This window comes from Parasteatoda tepidariorum, chromosome 6, assembly GCF_043381705.1.
Source record: "Parasteatoda tepidariorum isolate YZ-2023 chromosome 6, CAS_Ptep_4.0, whole genome shotgun sequence".
Taxonomy (NCBI): Eukaryota; Metazoa; Arthropoda; class Arachnida; order Araneae; family Theridiidae; genus Parasteatoda; species Parasteatoda tepidariorum.
Window position 1 is genome coordinate 7,773,221 of NC_092209.1, and position 22,590 is coordinate 7,795,810.

Consider the following 22,590-nt stretch of genomic DNA (forward strand, 5'->3'; position numbering starts at 1 on the left):
CCATATAAAACTTTCCCATTTGTGAAACTCGATATTTCAGAAAATCCTGATGTACAGTCCGCAAAAAAAAAAAGATATCACCCTGAATAACTTTCGTTCTAATGATCCNTTCTCTGAGCATTCACTGGCTTGTACGTGGTGGCGCTGTTGTAGCTTAGCGATGTGGGTGCTACACTATTGATATATTTGTCAACCAATATTTTTGTTGATAATGGCATTGAAATGTGTCGATTGTTTTAAATAAATTATCAGGATAGTTAATATATATGATGAGTTATCAGGGATGTTTATTAATAATATTTAAAAAAATCTCTTTTTTCATTAATAGTTGGGAGGATATAATAATTAAAAACTAATAACTGAAACTTTACAGTGTATCAATACCTGTACAATATCAAGGACGAGACCTGCTCCAACAGTCCCAAATCCTGCAATTAAATAAGGCACAAATACTTGTAATGCTATAGAGAACATAGATTCTTTGGGGTGAAGCACAACAGTTTTATCTTCTAAAAGAGTTTGATGAGTATCACCATCTGAAAACTCATCGTCAAAGTTCCAATCACTTTTGCTTGAGTTCATTTCTGTCATTTTGTATTTAATTGTTATTTGCCTGGATGAATTTTTCTCATCGTAAGTTTCTGTTTTGTCACCTACCAGGCATTCCAACTCATTTGCTGCCGCTCGAGGCACCATCTTTCTTTTCTTTAAAATGACTTCACTTTCAACAGTTGTCATATTCCGGGCAAAGACACTATAAAACAGATATTGAATATTTTTAAACAAATTAATATTAATGCATTCCTGAACTAATAACATAATTCCTAAACTTAAGACATTCCTGAACTAATGTAAAAAAATAGGAAATAAACTTTAAAACTATTAGCATTAAATTTAGAAATTAAAATAAATAAGAATTAACGGATGGTGAAAAAAAAAACGAAATTTATCCAATTATTATATTATTTTTTTGGATGACTAAAAGATGGCGTAAAAGTTTCAATTTTACTAAAGAGTTCTAAGAAAAGTAAAATTATGAAAAAAATACAAAGGAAAAAAACTGACACATTTGAAAATTTAAGAAAAAACATGTAGATATGGAAGAAAAAAAAAATAAAGATTGTGAGAGAATCTTATAAGAAAAAAGTAATTTTAGACTGTTCACTATTATTAAGAATGATCTATTTTAATACCGTTAAGTTATCATTGTCTACCTCATAGTAATTGTGTGGGATTCCTCCCATCCCTTGAAATTGACGATAGGTCATTCAGACTAAATGCTTAGAACAATTGAGAGTTGATCAGTGACCTCAGATTAGACTTAAGATAAAATGAAAAACTTTCTGTGACCACAAAATCTGAATTAAAAACTTTCTGTCAGCAATTGTAATTAACTCTTAATTACTTATAATAATTTAATCATAATTATAAACTCATACATTATAAATATTGCAGTATTAATGCAGCCACCTATTTTGACAAAATTTGTTTGACTTTTTAAAAGATGTTTTAATTTCTATAAAACTCTATTTTGATTATTATACATAATATGTCAAATGTAATGATATTATTGAAGAAAAAGTGTGGCTGCATGAAGGAGGGAGAGAAATTTTCATAACATTCTTAAACCTGTGGGCGAAAATTGGAAAATTTTGACTTTCTTTTTTAATGAGAAATATTAAAATTTTTTGGGTGATGTTAAAATATATTGACTGTGAGATAAAATAGTGAGTTTTGACCCTTTTTTGATTATAATGAGTAATATTAAAATGTTTTTCAGGATGTTGAAAAACATTCCCTGAAGGATAAAATAAGAGAATTTTGACTGATTTTCATTTATAATGAGTAATGCTAAAAACGACTTGACTTAGGCCTAAAATAAGGAAATTATGAGCATTTGTTTTTTTAAAATGAGTGATACTAAAAAAATTTTTGAAATCAAGACACATTTTTTATTGACGCCATTCACATTTGTGTAGGTTAAACAGGTACTAAGATTTTTATATCTTCACTTTTTTACATAATTGATTTCATGAAATTCACTTCCTATTGACATAAATAGGTCATTTTATAATAACTTAATTTAAAAGGAATTGTAAAAATTATGTAATTTATGAAAACTAGACCCTTTACTATTGAAATATATAATCTGTACCTATACTGATGTTTCAAAATTCAGCTAACGCAAATTTAATACATTATTTTTTTTAAACAGAAGTTTAAAAGATTTATCTTTGGTTCTAAAATAATAGAGTAAATCAAGTTTTTTAATAAAATGTGCAAGTTCTACAATAACTAGTTTTTAATTTGACAAGGAAATTTTTAATACTTGATTGATTATTGCACAATTGAAAAATTATACACTAAACTATAAGACTAGAATACTATTATTTTAATGATAAAACAAAACATTTAAGCTTTAAAGAACAAAAAAAATAATAATACTGAAAAGTAATGAAAGGTCATCATGCATTTTCTGAAATTCTTGACAGTAAAATAACTTCACCCCTTAATATTTTACGATAACATTCATTGTAAGGACAGATTATTTAATTAAATATAAAAACATATTTCATGCAAAATAACAAGCATTAAATGTATCATGCATTCGACTATAACATTAACTGGAGTAATCAGATTATTTTAAAACAAAAATTATATAAATTCAGGTTATCTCAAAAGTAATATATATTTAACAGGAAGCTATAGCAGGGGAGAAACCCCTCATGTCAAATTTTCTTTCACCTACAAAACTAATTTAAAATATAGAAAAAGTGAATTCAGGTAAAATTAGAGTAAATGATCAAGTTTTAAATGTTGATTTTTTTTCTTAAATTATCAAAATGTAAACAAATTATGGCAGGATTACTTAGGATTATTAATTGGGAAGTTATTCTGCAATATTTTGTTTGCATTTTGATAAAATGTTTTGAGCTGCATGGTTATTGTTTTTTTTCTACGTTTACCTACAGTTTCTAAAGTTTCAGTTCTCTAAAGTTTCAATTTTAAAATACCTTTGGGGGTGAAACAGAATTTGCCATGAAAGGTTTTTCTTGCCATATAGCATCCTCTTAAAATATCTCTTTAAGGCTTTAATTAAAGGAGAAGGGAAGATAGAGACAAGTGTTCATTAGCCTGGGACTGCAAAATTCCTTATAAAAATGTAATTATTAATTTTTAAAATTACCTATAATTCTTTTTACTAACATCAATTTTTAATAGAGGGTTTTTAAAAATTCTACAAAATTTGAAAATAAAACATTTTGAGCTTGGAGAAAAAAGGCAACAGTGAATTTTGTCTTGAGGCCTGCACAACCTATCTCCAACTTTGATCTCTTAACCAAGCAGTTTTAAAATTTCAAATAATATGATATCAGAGTTAATTATCATTGTATAAAAACTTTTAATATCTGACAAAGTTTGATAAAATTAAAAAAATAAAATGAAAATATTTATAGGTTGCATTACGAATAAAACAGATATTTGAAAAATCTTATTAGTATTAGTACATGATATTATAAAAACTGTATGACCAAAGCCAATTCTAAAACGGGAAAAAAAAATGCCAACATTAACTTTTTTGAACATAAAAATCATACCCATACTACATAACATGATATAGAACTTTAGTTTTAGAAAAATTAAAATTTTATTTAAATGAATATTTATAAGAAAATCGAATTATTTTGATACATTTAATTTAATTGATCATTATAATGAGATAAGAAACATTTAGAAACCAACAATGTGGAAATATAAATAACTTTCAAAACTGTAATAAATTTAAGAATGATTCTGCAGTTTATTTTTATCTAATTTGGAAAATTAAATAATATCTACAAAGCAAACTTTTTAGTTCTAAATGGTATCTTTATTCATAATTAAATATAATGCAGCATAGGTTAAGCAAATATTCGAAATACAAAAAATAAAGTATTGCGAATAAAAATAAATTTATTTCTCAAAATAACTCAAGGAAAACAAATATAAACATTTTAAAAGAAAAGTACTGATGATAATAACTCATTAAGAGAAAAATATGTAACTAAATTTTAACTAAAAAAAAAAAGAAATATTAATCAAATTAGCTTAAATTGGTGCAATGAATAAATAACTTACTTTTAGAAGAAAGGATCATTTTATAATCCCAGTTATCTGTCACATGCTTGAAAATTCATGCACATTGAAAGTTGAAATGTTCTATAAGTTAAACAAGATTAATATATATATATCACACATTATATAAAAATAATTATACAACTTTTCAAAAAATATTATACAAAAGTTATTGTGTTTCATAGGAAAACAGGTTTAACAGCATTTTTCATGCATACATAACATCGATTTTCCGAACTTGTTTCACTTTAAAATTATTATTTAAGTTTAAAAAGAAAATTCTATACAAGGCATTTATTAATCAAACATTTTTTTTTCTATTAATACTGTTGGAATTACAAAGCTGAAATAAATAAGAACTGATCAAAATCGAAAAAAAAAAAAATACAGTTTGTTTGCTGATTAATGACTTCAGAGGGAAAGACTTCTTAAATAGAGCGTGTGTTTAAAGAGAATTAGTAAAAAAACTTTACCAAGTTAGGAAAGTTTTATCTTATAATAAATTTAGTGGATTTAAATACATTCTTTAAATTTATTTTTAATGCGCAATATACATTAATATAAGGAAATAAAAAAACAAAAATAAAGTGAAATAGTACAAAGAAAATTATTTAAAAAAAATTTTTTTTAATGGCATCAACTGCAATCTCATTTTTGTAGCTTTTTTTCTTTTCAAGTTTTCGAGCATAGTATGAGATAGCATAAATTTTCAATTAACAGTAAGTTAATAAATAAATTTAATAAAACAGTTACGGTATAATTAAACATTTTTTAAATTTTCAACTCTACGTTCTTCATCATTTTCATTGATAACGTAAATTTCATATACATCATCTAATCAGTTGTTAAAAAATATCTTCATCACAGTTATAGAAATCTTTTCTGTCTTTCTCATCCACTATAATTAAACTTGTTTTCACTCACTGAAAACTCTCTTTGTTAAAATGACAGGTTAATTTTTACACCTTAAAAAATTTCCTCCTGAAAGAGAGTCATATTTGTTCTGAAAAAGATATTTCACTTATGATGAAAGATTGCAACACATTGCCTAAAGCATTGTTTATATTTACCAGGAAATTTAAAAATCAAAACTTATGTATATTAAAACATAAATAATACAGTACAGAACCCGTTATCCGGAAATCAGAAAACCGGAAAACCAAAAAACCGGAACAAAAATTCGATAAATTTTCTCGCCATTTTTAAAAAAAATAAATTTTCCCTCGCAAGATTTTACGATTTTTCTTTCTTTTTTAAAAAATGTTTACCTTACTATCATTTTGGAAATAATCATTAGTGTATTACTTCATCGTTTTTTCTTATTTTTAAGATTATTTTAAATTTTTTTTTTTAGTTGGGTTTAACAATTAAAAAAACTTTTTTTGTAGCGATTCAGAAAACCGGAAAAATCAGTTATCCGGAATAGCGATGGTCCCGACCATTCCGGATAATCGGTTCCCTACTGTACTACAACTAATAAAATTTCCTTTGATGGCCATACAACTTGCAAGTTATATAATAGCCATAAAATGGTTATCGGAAAAAAAAATTGGATTTGAAAGAGTAAAAATTAGAATTTTTAATATTATTTATAATAAGTATAATATTTTATTATACTTATATAATATATATTATAAAAGTATAATAATATATATTATATAATATATATCTCTATAATACATATTTACAATAATTTATATATTATATTATCTATAACAAGTTTCCTATAGGTTGTAGAATCTACAATTTTACAACAGTTCACAACAACTCATATTTAATTTTTTTTAATATTTAGGAATTTGAAAATTCCCATGAAGACCCTGTACTCACAAATGGTTTAACTCTAGAAGGACCAAAAAATTGCAAGAATATAATATAGCAATCAGAAGAATAGTGATCACCTTATGGACTTTTAAAATAAAACAGTTAATTCTTCAAAATTTAAACTTGTTGATTAAAAATATTAAAATTTTAGTGGTTTGTTTTAATGTAGAAAATTGGTGGGGAAGTTTTCATTCCACCCCCTCCCTGAAAGGATTAAGCAGACACTCAATTGTATTTGTAAAATCACAACGCAATTTAGTAATATATATTTAAAAAATATTTGCCAAGTTATTTTAATTAATGTAAACAATGTTAAGCTTAATGATAAAATACATAACCAGGATCATTTTTATTTGTGGGTTATGCTACTTTATTTAAATCTTTAAATTCTCAGACATAAGAAAATTTTTCTTTTTAAAAATAGCATTGAACGATTGCAGTAAGACTTCGAATAAATACAATCGCATTCCTTTTCGCAGAAGCAAGTTGAATAACATTCACAAATAAAACTTGCAAAACGGAATCTATTTTTTAAACTATTCCTATATAATGTAGATATAAAAACAATTCAAAACCAACGAGTAATAATGAAAAGCAATGAATAATAAGAAATTATAAATAACTAATAACACTTACGAAACGAAGTTGAATTGAGAAGAAAAAAAAAGAATTTTTAATGAAATTGCGAATCAGAAAGCTGCAAAAAAACGGAAGAAATTAATAACCAGAGAGGAACTTTGAGAAAAATAATCTAAATAATTTACCATCAGGAAACTATAAATTATTTCATGATTTATAACCCGCTTACGTCAATTTAAACATGAAACGAAACATTACTGACACTGTTTACATTTTAGTGTTGCCATATTAGGAAACAAAAATTGAGATGAAATTGTTTGATTGATGTGCTTTCTTCGATTAAAATGGTCTATAGATAGCACTAAATAAAATTCTAAGCTTAAGGTAACATTAGAGAAATTTATTGAAAATTTTTTAATTTGGATTACAATTGCGCACTTGCAACTAAAGAAGTGAAGTGATTATGCCTAACCATGTGATTTAATTAATACCTTTATATAATGTCAAGCGCGTGTGTCGACAGGCTCGTGCTTAGGGTTTTAATCCCCCCTGGCATTTTATCATGATTTTTATTAATCATGTTTTGTTTAACAAAGCATATATTAAACGTTGGTTTTTCTTATTTCAGTCAGATTTTTTTTAAAGAATTATTTTTGCTTTCAACGATCTGACAAAGCGTATACGCTTTGTTTATATATAAATAATACTTGATATTATTTAAGAATAATTCTGTAACTAAAATTCTTAATAAAAAAGTTATTATTTATATATTGCAAACTAATTACTGAATAAATAAAGTCAGTTATTTTTTTTAATTATCAAACTGAAAAGATTAATGAATTTCGAAGTCAGAGAACCAACTTGTCGAATCAAAAGTAAATTAGTTTATATCTGAACATATTTTCGAAAATAAATTATTCTTGGCAGAACAATTCTTTATTTACAAGTAGATATTTAATAAGTCTTAAAATGACTTGTATTAAAATAAATGTGTATAAAATAAAATAGGTATAAGTGATATATATTTATTGATAATAAAACAACAAATTAACTATTGATAATAAACAATAAAATCCACATACTACAACGAAAAATTTTAATTAAAAATTTGCATTCTTATCTACATTTAACTGCAAAAAAATATATATATTGTTTCTTTATTTATTAACTTGCTTCTTAATTTTATGAATAAAGCATTTATCATAAATGAGATTTGATATCAATGGTTTATTATCACAGCCTTAACTAAAATTAGTTATTGGGCTTGTGTATAAATAATATTTTTTAGATAAATCTATCATTTAAAAAAAATCACGTGATACAAATCTATGATTTTTTAAAAATTAAATGACTTTTTAAATTTAAAATCATGCCCACCCAGTTTTTTTTCAATTATTATTTTTCTTGACATTTTTCATTGCAGAGTTTAGGGATTGGTCCCCACACACACTCACAAATTTTTAATGCAATTAAATTCTATGACATAAAGATTAAAAGTTAGAAAAAGTTCCATGCTGTTATTTAAAAAATTACACTCTTGATATAAAGGGAAATTCCCATTTGGAAATGTAAATTATGACAACTCGTATGAATTATATAGCCAAGGAATCGAAAAAATATTTCTAAGATTTAGCAGATGTAAAGAAAAACTTGTAATAAAACTATCAGTCTAAAATATTTTTGCGACCCTAAATTTTAGCACTTACCTCTAAGCTCGGCCCTGTCTGTCGAACCTGATTGATTTCTAAATCAACAAAGGCCAGGATATCTACGATGACGTCACTTGCAGATATATAATTCAGTAATCTTAAAATAAGATAGCAGAAAATATTTTTAAAAACATTTTTCAGAATCCCCAAAATTGGAAATTTTAATGAAGTATAAAATTGCACAAAAATATTGACGTATTCTAATTTTTTTTTTTTTTTTTAAGTTTTGACAGTAATGAGAATTTTTCGAAATTCTTTAATTAGGAAAATTTTGATTCACTGATCTTATTTCTGTAACAAAATTTTGCAAAAAATAGAAAAAAGCGATTATTTTACCAAAAAAGAAAAACGCAGTTTTGAGAAGAAATATTTAAACATAATTCCTTTTTCTTTTTCTCTTGAGTTCTTTTTTCTTTTTTTTTTTTTAAATAATTCAATTAAATTTTTATTTCTCGTAGACAATTTACTAATTTTTTCGAAATTATTTTAATTAACAAAATTGATAATGTAAAGTGTTAATTGCATGTTTCGTACATTAATTAGTTACATTTATTTTAGTTCTCAAGCGCATTTTTGCTCAATAAGCTTTATTAAAGGTTGATTGAGATGGGAGGAAAATTTCAATAGTTCCAGAGGCTGATTTTGAAGGCAGATTTCAATATAGTACAACTGATGGGCAAAGTTACCATGCTGCCTGAAATTTGCCAACAGGTCCTCTTAATACTTACTAAAAAGAGAAAGGAGTAAAAATGTACTTAACCTTTTACAGGGCAAAAAATTTAAATCACAGTTTTCGTTAAGAATATATTCAAAGAAGCTAACTTGTTCAGCTTTGAGAAAAATTTTATCTTAATGGTAGCAAAATTTATGGTTTCAAATATGAATCTTAACTCTTAGAACTATTAATTTTAAGCTATCTTGCACACCCCTGCATGTAAATAATTAAAAAATTCATATAAAACGACACTCTGCCTCAGTCATCTCGTAGTGAGCTAAAAATAAAAGGAAAATAAGTGTAATTTCTATAAGCAGAATTATTTAATTCTTTCGCAATCCATAAAATCTTTTGCTGAAGGATTCTTCATCGATCTGTAAGAGCTCTATGTTCAAATAACGTACTTCCAAAACAAACCGAACTGCTTCATCTATAGTTGAACATTTTAAATTAAAATGGTTGATTTAAAACTTCTAAATTCAAGTGATAAATATTTAGCAAGCTTATTGGTTTGCATTATTTACAAAAATAAGTGGCACAGTTTTTATCTAATGGCCACTGATAGGAGATAGGAATTTTAAAACACTACAAGTCCGTCCCCAAACCTTAGAAGTTATTTTTTACCCTTCAATAGATAGAGATATACTAAACTGACTTTTCACTAGAAAGTTAAAAGTAGATAACTAAAATTTTATAAACTTTCTGGATGAGATTTATTACAATGGGACTCACTGTTAGCAGTCTACTGTGTGTATTGTGTTATAAATTGGGCTGATATTCTCCACAATTATGAATACTACACAATTACAATCACTTAAAACAACATGCCGCTTTATTCTCCTATAGTTAACAAATGGTAGGAATATATTTCATAAAAATAATGAGTACTTTTATTGTTTCTTCGGCGAAAAAACTCTTCAAGGCAGCCGTTTAGAACAGCTGTCCCCGGGTTTTTTTCGGCTATGGAACCCTAAATGGTCGAGCTTATTTTGGCGGAATTATAAAAAAACATCGACCCTGGCATTATTAAAAAAAAGTTCATTAGCAGCGGTAAATATACTAACAAAAACGAAAAAAAAATTATTGTGAAACTATTTAATGAGTAGAATGAAATATTTAACGTTATGAATTTTTACTTGGTGTATGCATGTGCTGAAAATGAATAAAATAAACTGTGTTATGGTTAATAAAAAAGAACTGTTATAAACAATGTGAATATATAACAAAAAAAAAAATTAATTTTTTATTCTCGAATTCTTCCACGGAACTCTAGGGTGCCATGGAACATCTTTTGGGTACCGCTGGATTAGAGTATTAACGGTGATCTAATCACAAGGATAAACTATTATAAAGGGGGAGAGGTAAATATTTAGGACAGGTTTTAAGCATATATCAAAATGTCTCTTTTTTGAAATGAGTGTTTTCTTGTTTCCATAGCAACAAACAACGCCTGACTAAAATGCAGAAGAGGTATTATCTTTGCGAGAAGTTTCGGCAGAATTTCAGAAGCAATATTTATTAATTATCGGTAAGAAATAAACCAACTTACCGAAATAACTCAAACTTGAGAGTACTTTAATGTACGCGTGTCATAAAAGAATGAATACTTCAGAATATTTCCTCTATATTCCAATATAAATATTGTAATACTCGGCCGAAAAACACAGCCAACGAATTTATATTGATTAGTAAGAAATTTACCAATAATATTCCCGCATTCAATGAAAAACTAGCTAAAATTAAACTTTTATTTCATTCTCCTTTTTAATTTTATTTATTCACCTGTGGAATTTCCATGGAGATAATAGTAGAAATAACAGAAAATCGACGCGCTTAGCCGATTTCGTGGATACAAAAACAATAGACGTCATATAACGATTAAAGAGTGATAACAGGAAGAAAAAAAGTAGATTTGGTTTATGAACAGAAGATGTATTTTGTGCTAGATCAACTAGTGTATTGTTACCCATTAGTGATCGTGATACGTTTCATGGACGATTATAAATATCTGCTATAAACTTATAGGATTTTTTTTTTTCGTTACGTAAATTACTTTTAAGTACTTATTTTTCTTCAAATGCTATCGTAAGTCACAAAAAACGTCGGTGAGTTATTTTATTTTATTTTAGGCATAGCTTAAAATGCACCCAGCTTAAATAAAATAACAGACTTTTAAGAAATCTAAAAACAAGAGGTGAAGAAACTGGAGTCAACAAAAACAGATTTTTCAATTTTATGCAATGAACCTAAATTGTTAAGATCTAACGCTGCTCTTTGAAAAAATGCGTACAAAACCAATATGGAAGTACACGTAAATGCTTAAAACACACAATGAAGGATTATATATGTCAAGGCGAAAAGGGCAAGATTGGTAATAAAATAATTTAAATCTATCTTATTTTCAGATTGAATAAAATATCCCCGATTACCCAGCTTTTTTACTGTTTTTTTCATTATTTACTTTAAACTTTTTATTATTTTTTTGTTCAAAAACAAGCAAATAGTGATAAAAAGTTTACACTTAATAGTAATGCACGAACGTGCTAAATTATGAAATTTATGTTGCCGTTTTAATTGTTAAAATAAAATGATTTGATAAAATCGAAATTTTTATTAACATCGTAATTTGTAAAAATTTACGATCCGAAAAAATTCTTTCTGGATAGAAATGACAAGAACGAATGAATGATTCTTTTTTATCTCTCTAAGAATGCATTAAAAAGGCTTTTTTTTTCCTTTTTAGAAAAAAGGACTTTTAATTATTGTGAAATTATTTAATGCGTAGACTGAAATATTTAATGTTATGAATTTTTACTTGGTGTATGCATAGGAACTGTTAAAAAAGAACTGTTTCAAACGATGAGGTATATTATTGAATAGTTATGAGAAAAACTTAATACTTTATTTTTGAATTAAGTTATTTTATTTTGAATTGAAAAACTCGATAAGAAATACTTATGAACTTTCTGTAAATGCGTAAACCTTTTATNCCCCTGGATGGGTAGACTCGCCCCGGTTTACGGTATGAGAAAAACTTAATACTTTATTTTTGAATTAAGTTATTTTATTTTGAATTGAAAAACTCGATAAGAAATACTTATGAACTTTCTGTAAATGCGTAAACCTTTTATAATTTATTCAATATATTGTTTTTGAAAAAAAAATTAAATAATTTAAATTTTGATAATTTTTTTTCATTCGCATTATGCATGAAGTTCATATAAACAAGCGAAATATTAAATAATTTATGTACCATTGATCGGATGCATATATTAATATTACTGGTTAAAAATATCTTAACTCTCGGAACCGCCGTTATCTTTCCACGGAACCCTAGGGTTCCGCGGAACACCTTTCGGGAACTGCTGGTTTAGAGCATTAACGGTAACTGTAAACACAAGGAGAAACTATTTCATGAAAGGTGGAGAAGTAAATATTTAAAACGGATTTGAAGCATATGTAAAAATGTCTCTTTTTTTAAAATGAGTTTTTTCATGTTTCCGTAGCAACAATCAGCACCTGAATAAAATGCAGAAGATGTATATTTGTAAAAAGTTTCAGCAGAGATTTATAAGTAATATTTAGCTCTTCTCGGTAAGAAATAAACCAACTTACCGGAATGATACAAACTTGAGAGCATTTTTATGTACGCCTTTCTTAAAACATTGAATACTTTAACATATTTATCTAAACTTCAATATAAATATACTAATATAAAAAAAATACTTAACTGAAAAACACAGCCAAGGAAAAGGTATTTATTTGTAAGAAATTTATCAAAAATATTCACCCATTTAAGGTAGGTAAATGAAAACCAAGATTAAAATATCATCTTCTATTTCATTCTTTTTAATTTTACTTATTCACCTGTATATTTTATATGAAGATAATAAGAGAAAAACGTAGAAAATTAACTCGCTTTACCGATTTAATGTTAGTAAAACAATCAACGTCATATAACGGTTATAGTATAGACATCTGATAATAGATAAAAAAATGATTAAGGTTATGAACAGAAGATGTATTTTGCGTTATCGCAACTAATTAGCTTTTACCTGAGGAACACATGATTCATTTTTATGTTCGGTTGTAAAAATTCGCTGTATGAACATAGAAATAATTTTATTGCCATAAATTTTACGCAAATTATGTTTAAAGATTATTTTCTTTAAAATATTATCTTAACACATTGCTGACCGATCACGAGTTAACTCGTGTCTTCGTGGTCAAGCTTTGGTGACCGGTCACGAGTTAACTCGTGTTTTCGTTAGCAGTGATCTCGTGGTGACTATTTTAAAAAATAGGCATAATTTTCCTCACTTTTCAAGTTTTACTATTTAATTCTCGGCCAATTTATTATAACTTTACGAAACCAGATATATTAGCAAAACTTATGGTGCACCATTACACACAGGTGATTGTTATACTTTTTATCATACGGAATTAAAAATTAAAAGTTCTTAAAGTTTATTTATATTGTTTTACTTCCAGATTCGCTTTCAAAACAATATCCGGGCACATGGGGTAATTTTCAGAGAACTTGCCGATCAGCAATGTGTTAAGTAACAAGTCACCGGTGAGGTTTTTCATTTAAGGTATAGCTTCTTAAAATGTGATTTTTAAAAAATCTCGAAATGAGGGATGATGACCTTGGACGAAGTAAAAAATGCGTTTTTTAAATGTTCAGTAATTAATCCAATTCTTTAACACCTACATTGCTCTTTAAAAATGTGAGTACGAAACCAATATAGAAATACACTTCAATTTTGTTTCCTTAAATAAAAGAGAAAAAGAAACAAATGACAATAATAGAGCTGAAAGCCTAAGTACATTAAGACGGAAAGAAAAGAGAAAAAATTGGTAAAAAAATAATTTCATTCTACCTAACTTATTTTCGAAATAAATTAAATATAACTAGCTACCAAGGTTTTTTTTTTATTACATATATTTTAGTTTTTATTATTTCTTTTTAAATAAATACGTTGAAATTAAGATAAAAATTTCAAAATTATGTGAAGTTAGATTCTGAGATACAAATAAACACCAAATAGTAATGCGCTAATATGTTAAATTCCAGTTAAATTTAAAAAATAATATGTTACGGTTTAAATAATTAGATTATTATGTTATTTGTCAAACGCAAACTCCCCTCACCTCTCTTCCCTCAATTTAATTATATTTCGGTAAATGAGTAAATAGGCCCCTGGGCTAGGTACTTTGTACCCAGAATTCACATCGGCATTGTCAATTATTAAAGCAAAATGATTTGATGAAATCAAAACTCGTGTCAGCTTAACACTAGAAAGACGGAAAATTAGTATATACCTATATTGCCTAAAAGCAGTTAAAATGACAGGATTGTGAATGCGTAAATAAATTCGTTTCAAATTAATTTTTAACATTTTTTATATTATTTACAGTTATTTAGCAAGTTATTGGTTAATATCAACAATAAAAAAAATTATATGTTGTTCAAAAAGTCACAAAATTCTAAGAAATTGTGTCACTATAGACATCATTGTTTTTCTAATTGAAATTAAAAGCAGTCAAAATGACTTCCTTAGGCAATCTAGTGTTAATGTCTAGTAAAAATTAATGATTTCATAAAAATGATCACAGATAATGACCACAGGTTTTTTCTAGATAGAACTGTGTAGAACAAACGAATGTTTTTTTTTATTTTTTATATGCCGATAAGCCGACTTCATAAGTCTAAGTATTGTTTTTATTACTTAAAGAAGCAGAAATTCTGATTGTTTTACGACTTATAATTTACAATGCAAAATAATTCGATTCTTTTAATTATTAACACAATAATTAGCTACCACAGATTCAACAAAACAAAAGTTTTTTTTAAGATTTCATTAAAAAAAGAAACAATTATAAATTTTTCAAAAAATAGTCCCAGTGGTTAGAAAACTACATTATTTTTGTAGTTAAGTACAACTACTTTGTTACAAATGTTGTTAACTACAACTACTTTTCTTAAAATGTAGCGACGCAAATTACTTTGGAATTGCATTCACTACTTCATAACTTTAAGAAGACGAACATGGCCGCCTCAAGACTTATCAGTGGGCACCTAAAATGCGTGACCTTTGAAAGCGGCCGCAAAGTCTTCCCAACGTGCACCAAGTGCCATCTGAAGCCGGCTTCCCCCGATTATATCCTCGATTGCTTGGGGCTTGCTCTTGCGGATATCCGTGATAGCCCACTTCTGGTGCTTGATTTTGCTAAAATTCACGGTCTCATGGATTTGATCTAGCTGTCGCTAGAACCTGCAGGATTGGACACAACAACAACAAGAAGACGAACACTACCTGCAAACTAAGAAAAAAAGAAGAAGCAGAAACTACATTAGTTTCACTACTTGTAGTGCTTTATTTCCGACCACTGAAAATTCCTTTAGTCATCATTAGATGTGATGCACTTATCAAGTTTTTTCCCCCCACGATTTGCAACCACTCTAATACTATTCAAGCTTCAAATCGTTCAGTGCCCGGTGAGAAGCTGTTCCACGTAATCAAAGCGATAATCGTTAAGATTTTTTCTTCCTTCTCGGTTACAGGAAAAAGTCGTTTAGGTTTGGCGACTATAGATGATGGGGAACGACAGGTAATGTATAAAGAGGTTTTTTTTTTATTTTTTGAGGGACAATTTAGCGGAAACGCGTCTCATTTACGTCGCACTAGAGCTGCACAATGGGCTATTGGCAACGGTCTTGGAAACATCCCTGAGGATGATCCGAAGACATGCCATCACAATTTTGATCATCTGCAGAGGGGATGGCACCCCCGCTTTGGTAGCCAGATAACATGCGCGTGAAGTCTAGGACTTCACAGTTTAACGAGGAAAGATACTTCTGCGGAGGGGATGGCACCTCTGCTTCGGTAGCCCGACGACCTGCACGCGAAGTCGAGCACTTTACGGTAGAACAGTTCGCGTCTCATTTGCAAATCCTCGGCTAAAATCCGCATGCACGAGCTCCAACTTATGACTGTGCCTTTGGAAATTTGATCGATCGTAAAACGACGATTTTCGTGGATATTCTGACAATTTTTTTCAAGACTTCTTTGTTTCGAAATGTTGAATGATGGCAAGAACCAGCAAGGTCTTCAACACTCAACTCATCACGGTTATATAAACCGCCTAAACCACTCGAAAACTAATGTGCGGCTCATAGAATTCTCTTCAAGAGGACGTTATATCACGGAAAACATTTTTCATCACAAATTCTGTTTTTTTTTCCACCATAACTATTTTACCGGGCTCGAATCCCAACGATGGCTGATCAATACGAATTCCGCATCCGGCTCGCACCGACCACAGTGCTGATGCAAAATATACTTAGTGGTAGAAGAATCATGGGTTAGAGTCTCTTTACCGCCAAGCTTTGCCGTAGGTTTTCGTGACTTTCGTACCATGTAATGCAAAATACGGGTCAGTTCATGCAAAAAGTCCTCCACGAAGGCAAATTTCTCGCAAGACTTGATGCTGGAGTTCCTTTGTTTCCTGGATTAGGTTCAAAAACAAGGTTGCGGAGTTAAACGTTAGTGCCCCTAAACTCAAAATTGGGTCGGCTGTTCAACGACGGCTATAAAATAAAATATTTAAAGTAAAGAAAAAGTGATTTCTCCCAAACCTTAAGTAAGCCATGAAGATTTAATCGCTGAAAAAACAAATTGTACGTATCAAGATGCAAGCAAATTCTTGGAGAACTTTGATTTTACCTGATATTTTGAAAAATTCTTTAATAGTATTGGATACTTCTTGGATTACTTTAGGTTTGTGAGAACTCTTTTTTTTTCTACAATGAAATTTTTTAATTACTTAAATAATGGCGGTGGAAGAGAATTTGTAATTCAAAATTTCTCCCGTTGCATAGCGTCTTCATAAGAGATTGTTGCAGTGTTTTAGTAAATTTCTGTTGCGGATTTTTCTAGCAGCGAACATAATTTTAAACTCACTTTTTGTTCTTCCATTTCGATTTCACAAACGGAAGGAATAACAGCAAGAGAAACACAAAAATTATACGCTCAGAGGTTAACCTACAATCTAAGGCCGTCTACAATCACAGTTGTTTTGTGAAGATCTGCCATCTATCGGAAGAATTCTATACTATACGTCTATGAATGGCAACGCAGTCTCAGTTCGGCGTTTTTTTAGCCCCCTTTCCTGTCATTTCCACTCCAAGGGGGAACATTTCTAAATAGATATAAATATTAGTAGTTTTAGCAGACTATATTATTTTTTTTTATTTGTCTTACCTGATCTAGGCATTTCACTTTAGTTCATTTCGATTTTTTATCGGATTTTACTGCATTATCCATTTAAATTTTTGAAAACAGTTGTGAACAATTTTTACGTCTGCTGAAGTTAGTTTCTCCTTTAAAAAAAAAACTTTTTCTGCTTAGTAATAAATAAAAGAATATTCTTTTACAAAGTTGAGCTCTCCAACCCTGCCAAAATACCTCCAAGATGACTCACTCATTTAACCATAGTCTTATTTAATACCAAAGCTTTTAATACCTTGGCTTTGATTTTCTTTTATCCTTTATTTTAAGTAAAATGTAGGCTACACTCCTGTTCACTATCCAACCTCAGGAATCGCTCACTCACGTGATTCAAAACCTAAACCATTTTGCAAGCAGAGAAGCTCTCTTATTCAAACTGCGGTACTAATGACCGTTAAAGCTGCAAAAAATCAAGTTATTTGGGTAGATTTACATTTGCTCTTCTCGTAACAATTTAAAACTTGTTAATGGTAAATTAACAAGTTTTAAATTGTTACGAGAAGAGCAAATGTAAATCTACCCAAATAACTTGATTTTTTGCAGCTTTAACGGTCATTAGTACCGCAGTTTGAATAAGAGAGCTTCTCTGCTTGCAAAATGGTTTAGGTTTTGAATCACGTGAGTGAGCGTGATTCAAACAGTTCAAACAGTCACGTGAGTGAGTGAAAACCTCAGAAATTTAACTACTACTATTGTTTATGAAGCTTAAACATTTCAAATTCTTGAAAGTACCTCGTAAAAAGGCAAGAATCAAAAGGATAATTTAAAAAATTCTTTCTGTATTTATAATTATGAATTTGAATAGATTTATCTTTATAATAAAAATTTTTTATGAGTGCTTGCTCTGTACATACTTCTGTTTAAATACTCACATGTCCGGGTGAACTAAATTAGGAATTTATTTTACAGTCCTTGTCAAAAGTCTGAGTGCACCTTTGTTTTTCCCACTAAGTTACTAGCATGATAGACAATGTATAGATTCAAAACTTAGTTTACTAGACTTGCTTTCTAAAAGTAAATGTTTTTAATTAAGGAAACAAACATACGCATTTTGTTCATGATTAAGAGAAATTATTGAGTAAGTTTGCTTTCATCAAAGTGTCCACATTTGTTCCTGTATAAGATCTTTGCATAAGCAAGACATTCGTTTAATCAATTTATCCAAAGTTTGACAGTGTATGAGACTCCAGCAGCTTTGAAGGGTCTTTCATCCAATGAGATGCGAATCCCAACGATGCAGGTCAATACGAATTCCGCACTCGGCCCCGCACGAACCACATTGCTGGCGTAAAATATCCTTAGTGGTAGACGGACCATAAGAGTTCTCTTGCCGCCAGGCTAACTGTGGGAGGTTTTCGCCTGTTCTTGATGAGGGTTAGTTCCATCAAAAAGTCGTTCAAGAGGGCAAATTTCTCCCTATACTTGATACAAGAGTTCCTTTGTCTTCTGGATCGGGTTCAAAATTAAAAGGCAACGGAGTAGAACATTAGTGGTCGTAAACCCAAAAAATGGGGTTGGCTGTTCAACGACTGTTATAAAATAAAATATAATAGTACACAACTAATAATTTTTCATATATTCGATCTCTTTTGCTAATATTTTTTTTTTCTCATCAAAAGACTTACCACCTGGAGAAACGACTATTAATTGATTAACTATTTATAACAGTACTATTATACATTATATAATTGTATTTATAATTAATGTACAAAGTGTGTAAAGTTTTATTCAGCCACCTTCAAATTAAACTTTGTATTTTAATTTATTTAATAAATATCTACTTGTGATTGAATAATTAATTACATTAAATTCGGTTTAACGGTCCAAATCAAATCGGATTTAACATCTATGAGCTTATTAAAGAAATGCTTTTTTTCCGGTGCTAGCTTTTTCTGATGTTATATTTTCGGGCTTTTTCTTCCGGTGCTTTTTTTCCGTAATTCAAAGCAATCGTACAGTACAAAACGACTTTTTTTAAATATAAAAACATAGTTAATAAAAGCAATAACTCACTCCAGACAGTAAAAATATAAAACCATTTAATCACTCAAATGTAAATTACATAAATTATGCCAATTTAACAACAAAAATGTCGTTCTAACACAATAGTTTGGCTTAGACACCTTTTTGGCGGGAAATGATAAGTTATTTTTAAGAAAAAACAATTTTAAACAATAAATTTCATTTTATGCACTCGAGACTAGACCACTGAGAACGCAGTAAAGTAGCAAAAAATTTGGCACATTAAACAGTAATTTAACGGCAGTCCGGTATCCGTAATCACTTAATTGGATAAAAATCCAACAGCTAGAAAATATAAAAATCGATTTTTCAAGCATTTTTTTTTAAAAAAAAAACTTTAATAAATTTATCTTTATGTACGTTTGGCACCTGATATTATGCGCATGTCACAGGTGTTTGTAATATGTTTATAAATTCGGTATTGGCACATTTTAGGGCTCCAATATCTGCTGTTATATTTTGTAAAAAAAGTAGGTGATTCAAGGATATGCAATTTTTCCACTCTCCACGCTTTTCCTCACTGTTACCATGGTTTCAGGAAACCATAGTAACGGAGAGCGGATAATTATGAAGAGTTGCGTAATCTTAAGACACCCATTCTATTTATAATGAGAACAGTATGCCAAATGTAGCAGTAATCAGACCCTCATTGATACACCATTGATGGCGTGTAACAACTAAACTGTTAAACTTTGTTAATTTTAAGAAAGAAATTTTTTTTGGACACATTCATTTTCTACTTAAAAATTGCAAACTGAAAAACCTAACATTCGACCAAAGTTCTGAAAAAATATATTTGTGAACAAGAGGATTTTATTTTTTTTCCAAAGGGATTTTATATTTATTTTCAAAATATACAAATGAGTAAAATATATTTCAATTTCGAGCAATGGCTGAGAACCGATACGCTTGAAAAAAAAAAAAAGCTTGCATCTTCATTTTTAAAAGAATTTATTGAATAAAGTGATGAAACAAAACAAAAAAAAAGTTTCTGTTGCTGATAAAAATGCAAAAGTAAGAGCAAGCTCACAAAAGTTGAACCACTCAAAACTGCATGCTTTGCAATAAATCAAACACCGCATGCATTGCAGACAAATATGCTTCAAAGCATGCAATGCAATGCAATAATGCATGCAAGACAAACGAAAACAAATCTAAACAAAACTTTATATGAGCGGTGGAACATAATGTTTTAAAGCTCTTTGTATAATAAATGAAAAATAAAAACTGTTTCAAAAATATTTTTTATCAAACAAAAACTTCCAAAAATTTAAAAAAATAAAAACAGAAATGAATAAATTAAAAATTCTTTACTGTTGCTTAAATAAAATATAAAATGGTTTTAGAAACGCTTGTGGTGCCATTTTCAGCTACACTTGTGTTTTTATAATTTTAAGCCAAATTGTCGACTAACTTGTGTTTGATAAGGAATAATATCCGCTTCTTTTAATTCATTTCCCTAAAAATAGCCTTACCGGGTTACGGGTGCTATTTTTAGCTATACTTACATTCCCTACAATTTTTAACCTAATTGTTAGCAATTTTTTGTGTTAAAAAAATTCGAAGATCAGTTGCGTTCGTGTTTAATGCTGTTTATCTTATAATTACTTTTGAAGCAATTAAAAACAGAATACGATGATGCCATTTTAAGGTTCACTTGATAATATATATTTTTAATAATTTATTATAGCTACACTTGCATTTTTTAGCCAATTTATGGGTGATTATTTTTTTTGTTTGCTTTAGAAAAATAAATAAATAAATCGAACTCTAAAGTATTAATTTTCTCAATGAGTACTAAACTGCGTAGGTTAGTTTCAACTGTACATATAATTCCATAGCACTGCTGGAGAGATACATTAATTCCTCCTTCAAAAAAGTGAGCAGACATATTAGACAAAAAAAAAAAGATTGTACTCAGTAAAAAATAAATAAAAATTTGACGGATGAAAACCACAGATTAGTTAGTCACACACTCAGACAATCTACTTTTTAGGTTCTTTGTCGATAGATTCTTGAAGTTTCTTTTCGATATTGCTGAAGGCATCCTTGCCCATATAATCAACTTGACCACGCTCCCATGCATATCTTCGGGATTCAGAACTTTCCGTTAATCCTGAACCTGATACACCCAGTTGAAGCTTAGAGAGCTCGCCGGCTATTCCAGTCTAAAGAAGAAAAATCAATTATAATTGCTGTCAATGGATTAGGTATCTTAAAACTGTGCAATTTTCCCACTCTCCACACTTCCCTCCTCCATTACCATGCTTTTGGTGTATCATGTTTATTCCAACTGATTACTTATTGCAGTGGGGGAAAACAAGATTAGCTGAAACCATGGGAGGAGAAAGCGTAGGAAGTGGAGAAATCGTGTAACTTCAAGGCAGCTTTTCGAATAACAACTGGTCTAATGCATGACTTTAAATAAAGTTATTAAGTAAAAAGTGGTAGCACGCATAGGGTGATTCAGTATAGCTTACAAATTTAGAAGGGGGATAGAGCACGACGTAAGGATTAAAAATTGCTCAGCAACTCATACCAGGAAATGTCATTGTATGTCGCTAGAGCTGCTTCCCTATTATGAACTGGCTCTTCATGTGCATTTGAAAAGGTGCTTTTACGAATATTAATTCTTAATTTTATCTTTTTAGTATTAATAGTCAAAGATCGCATTCAAATAGGCTCATAAATAGTCATTTTACGTAATGAATCAGAGATTAACTTGTCAAGCTCGCCAAGTTGATCTCCAAATCATTAAATTAAGATGAATGCTCTATTTCTGTACCTATTCGAATACGATTTTTGACAATTGCTGAAAATGTATAGATAAATAATAAAAGCATCGTTTCAAATATGCACGAACTGCCAGTTCATAATGTGGAAACATCTTCAGCGGATTAAAATGACAATTCATGACTTTGCTGTGCAATTCTCAATCCTTATACCTTCCCCCAAGTTTACCCCTCAAATTTTTACTTACCTCTTCGGGTTTAATAAGACACTATGCTTTGATCTATCACAAATATTTTTCATGTTAGTGCATTATGGTAGACAGAATTAAAAGTATCGTCATTTTCCGAAACAAAACTATGCTAGTAATAAAATACTGCACATCCCCCTTTTTTTAAAGCAGTTGTTCTAATAAACGGATGCTACGCACAAATGGATTAAAGTCACAATTTTTGAGATAAATGGCACAAATATTAGAATGATTCTAACATGAAAAGCCTTTAAAAAATCGATATTAAAATATCAATTTATGTAACATACATGTTTCGTATTCAACATAATTTTCTGCAATAAGATTAATATTTACCTACAAATGAAGAAT

At 29.0% G+C, this 22,590-nt stretch overlaps 2 protein-coding genes across 9 annotated transcripts in view; both read right to left on the reverse strand.

The window, feature by feature from the left end:
• Positions 1-10,652, reverse strand: part of LOC107442473 (solute carrier family 41 member 1) — a 37,196-nt gene extending 26,544 nt beyond the window's left edge. For 3 of the 7 annotated variants that reach the window (XM_043050847.2, XM_021145532.3, XM_043050846.2), the window contains exons 1-3: positions 6,705-6,832; positions 4,120-4,200; positions 385-754 (exon numbers count right to left, since the gene is read on the reverse strand). In XM_043050847.2, the coding sequence (XP_042906781.1) occupies positions 385-738 (354 nt within the window). In that variant the 5' untranslated portion in view covers positions 739-754; positions 4,120-4,200; positions 6,705-6,832. Of the gene's footprint in view, positions 1-384; positions 755-4,119; positions 4,201-6,576; positions 6,833-8,225; positions 8,326-10,492 lie in introns of those variants that run through there. The other 4 variants (XM_071181965.1, XM_043050849.2, XM_071181966.1 and 1 more) reach the window with 4 other exon arrangements.
• Positions 10,653-19,259: 8,607 nt separating this feature from the next.
• Positions 19,260-22,590, reverse strand: part of LOC107438476 (glycogenin 1) — a 31,886-nt gene continuing 28,555 nt past the window's right edge. For both annotated transcript variants that reach the window (XM_016050780.4, XM_016050779.3), the window contains exon 7: positions 19,260-21,427. In XM_016050780.4, coding sequence (XP_015906266.1) covers positions 21,245-21,427 — 183 coding nt within the window. In that variant the 3' untranslated portion in view covers positions 19,260-21,244. The remainder of the gene's footprint in view (positions 21,428-22,590) is intronic.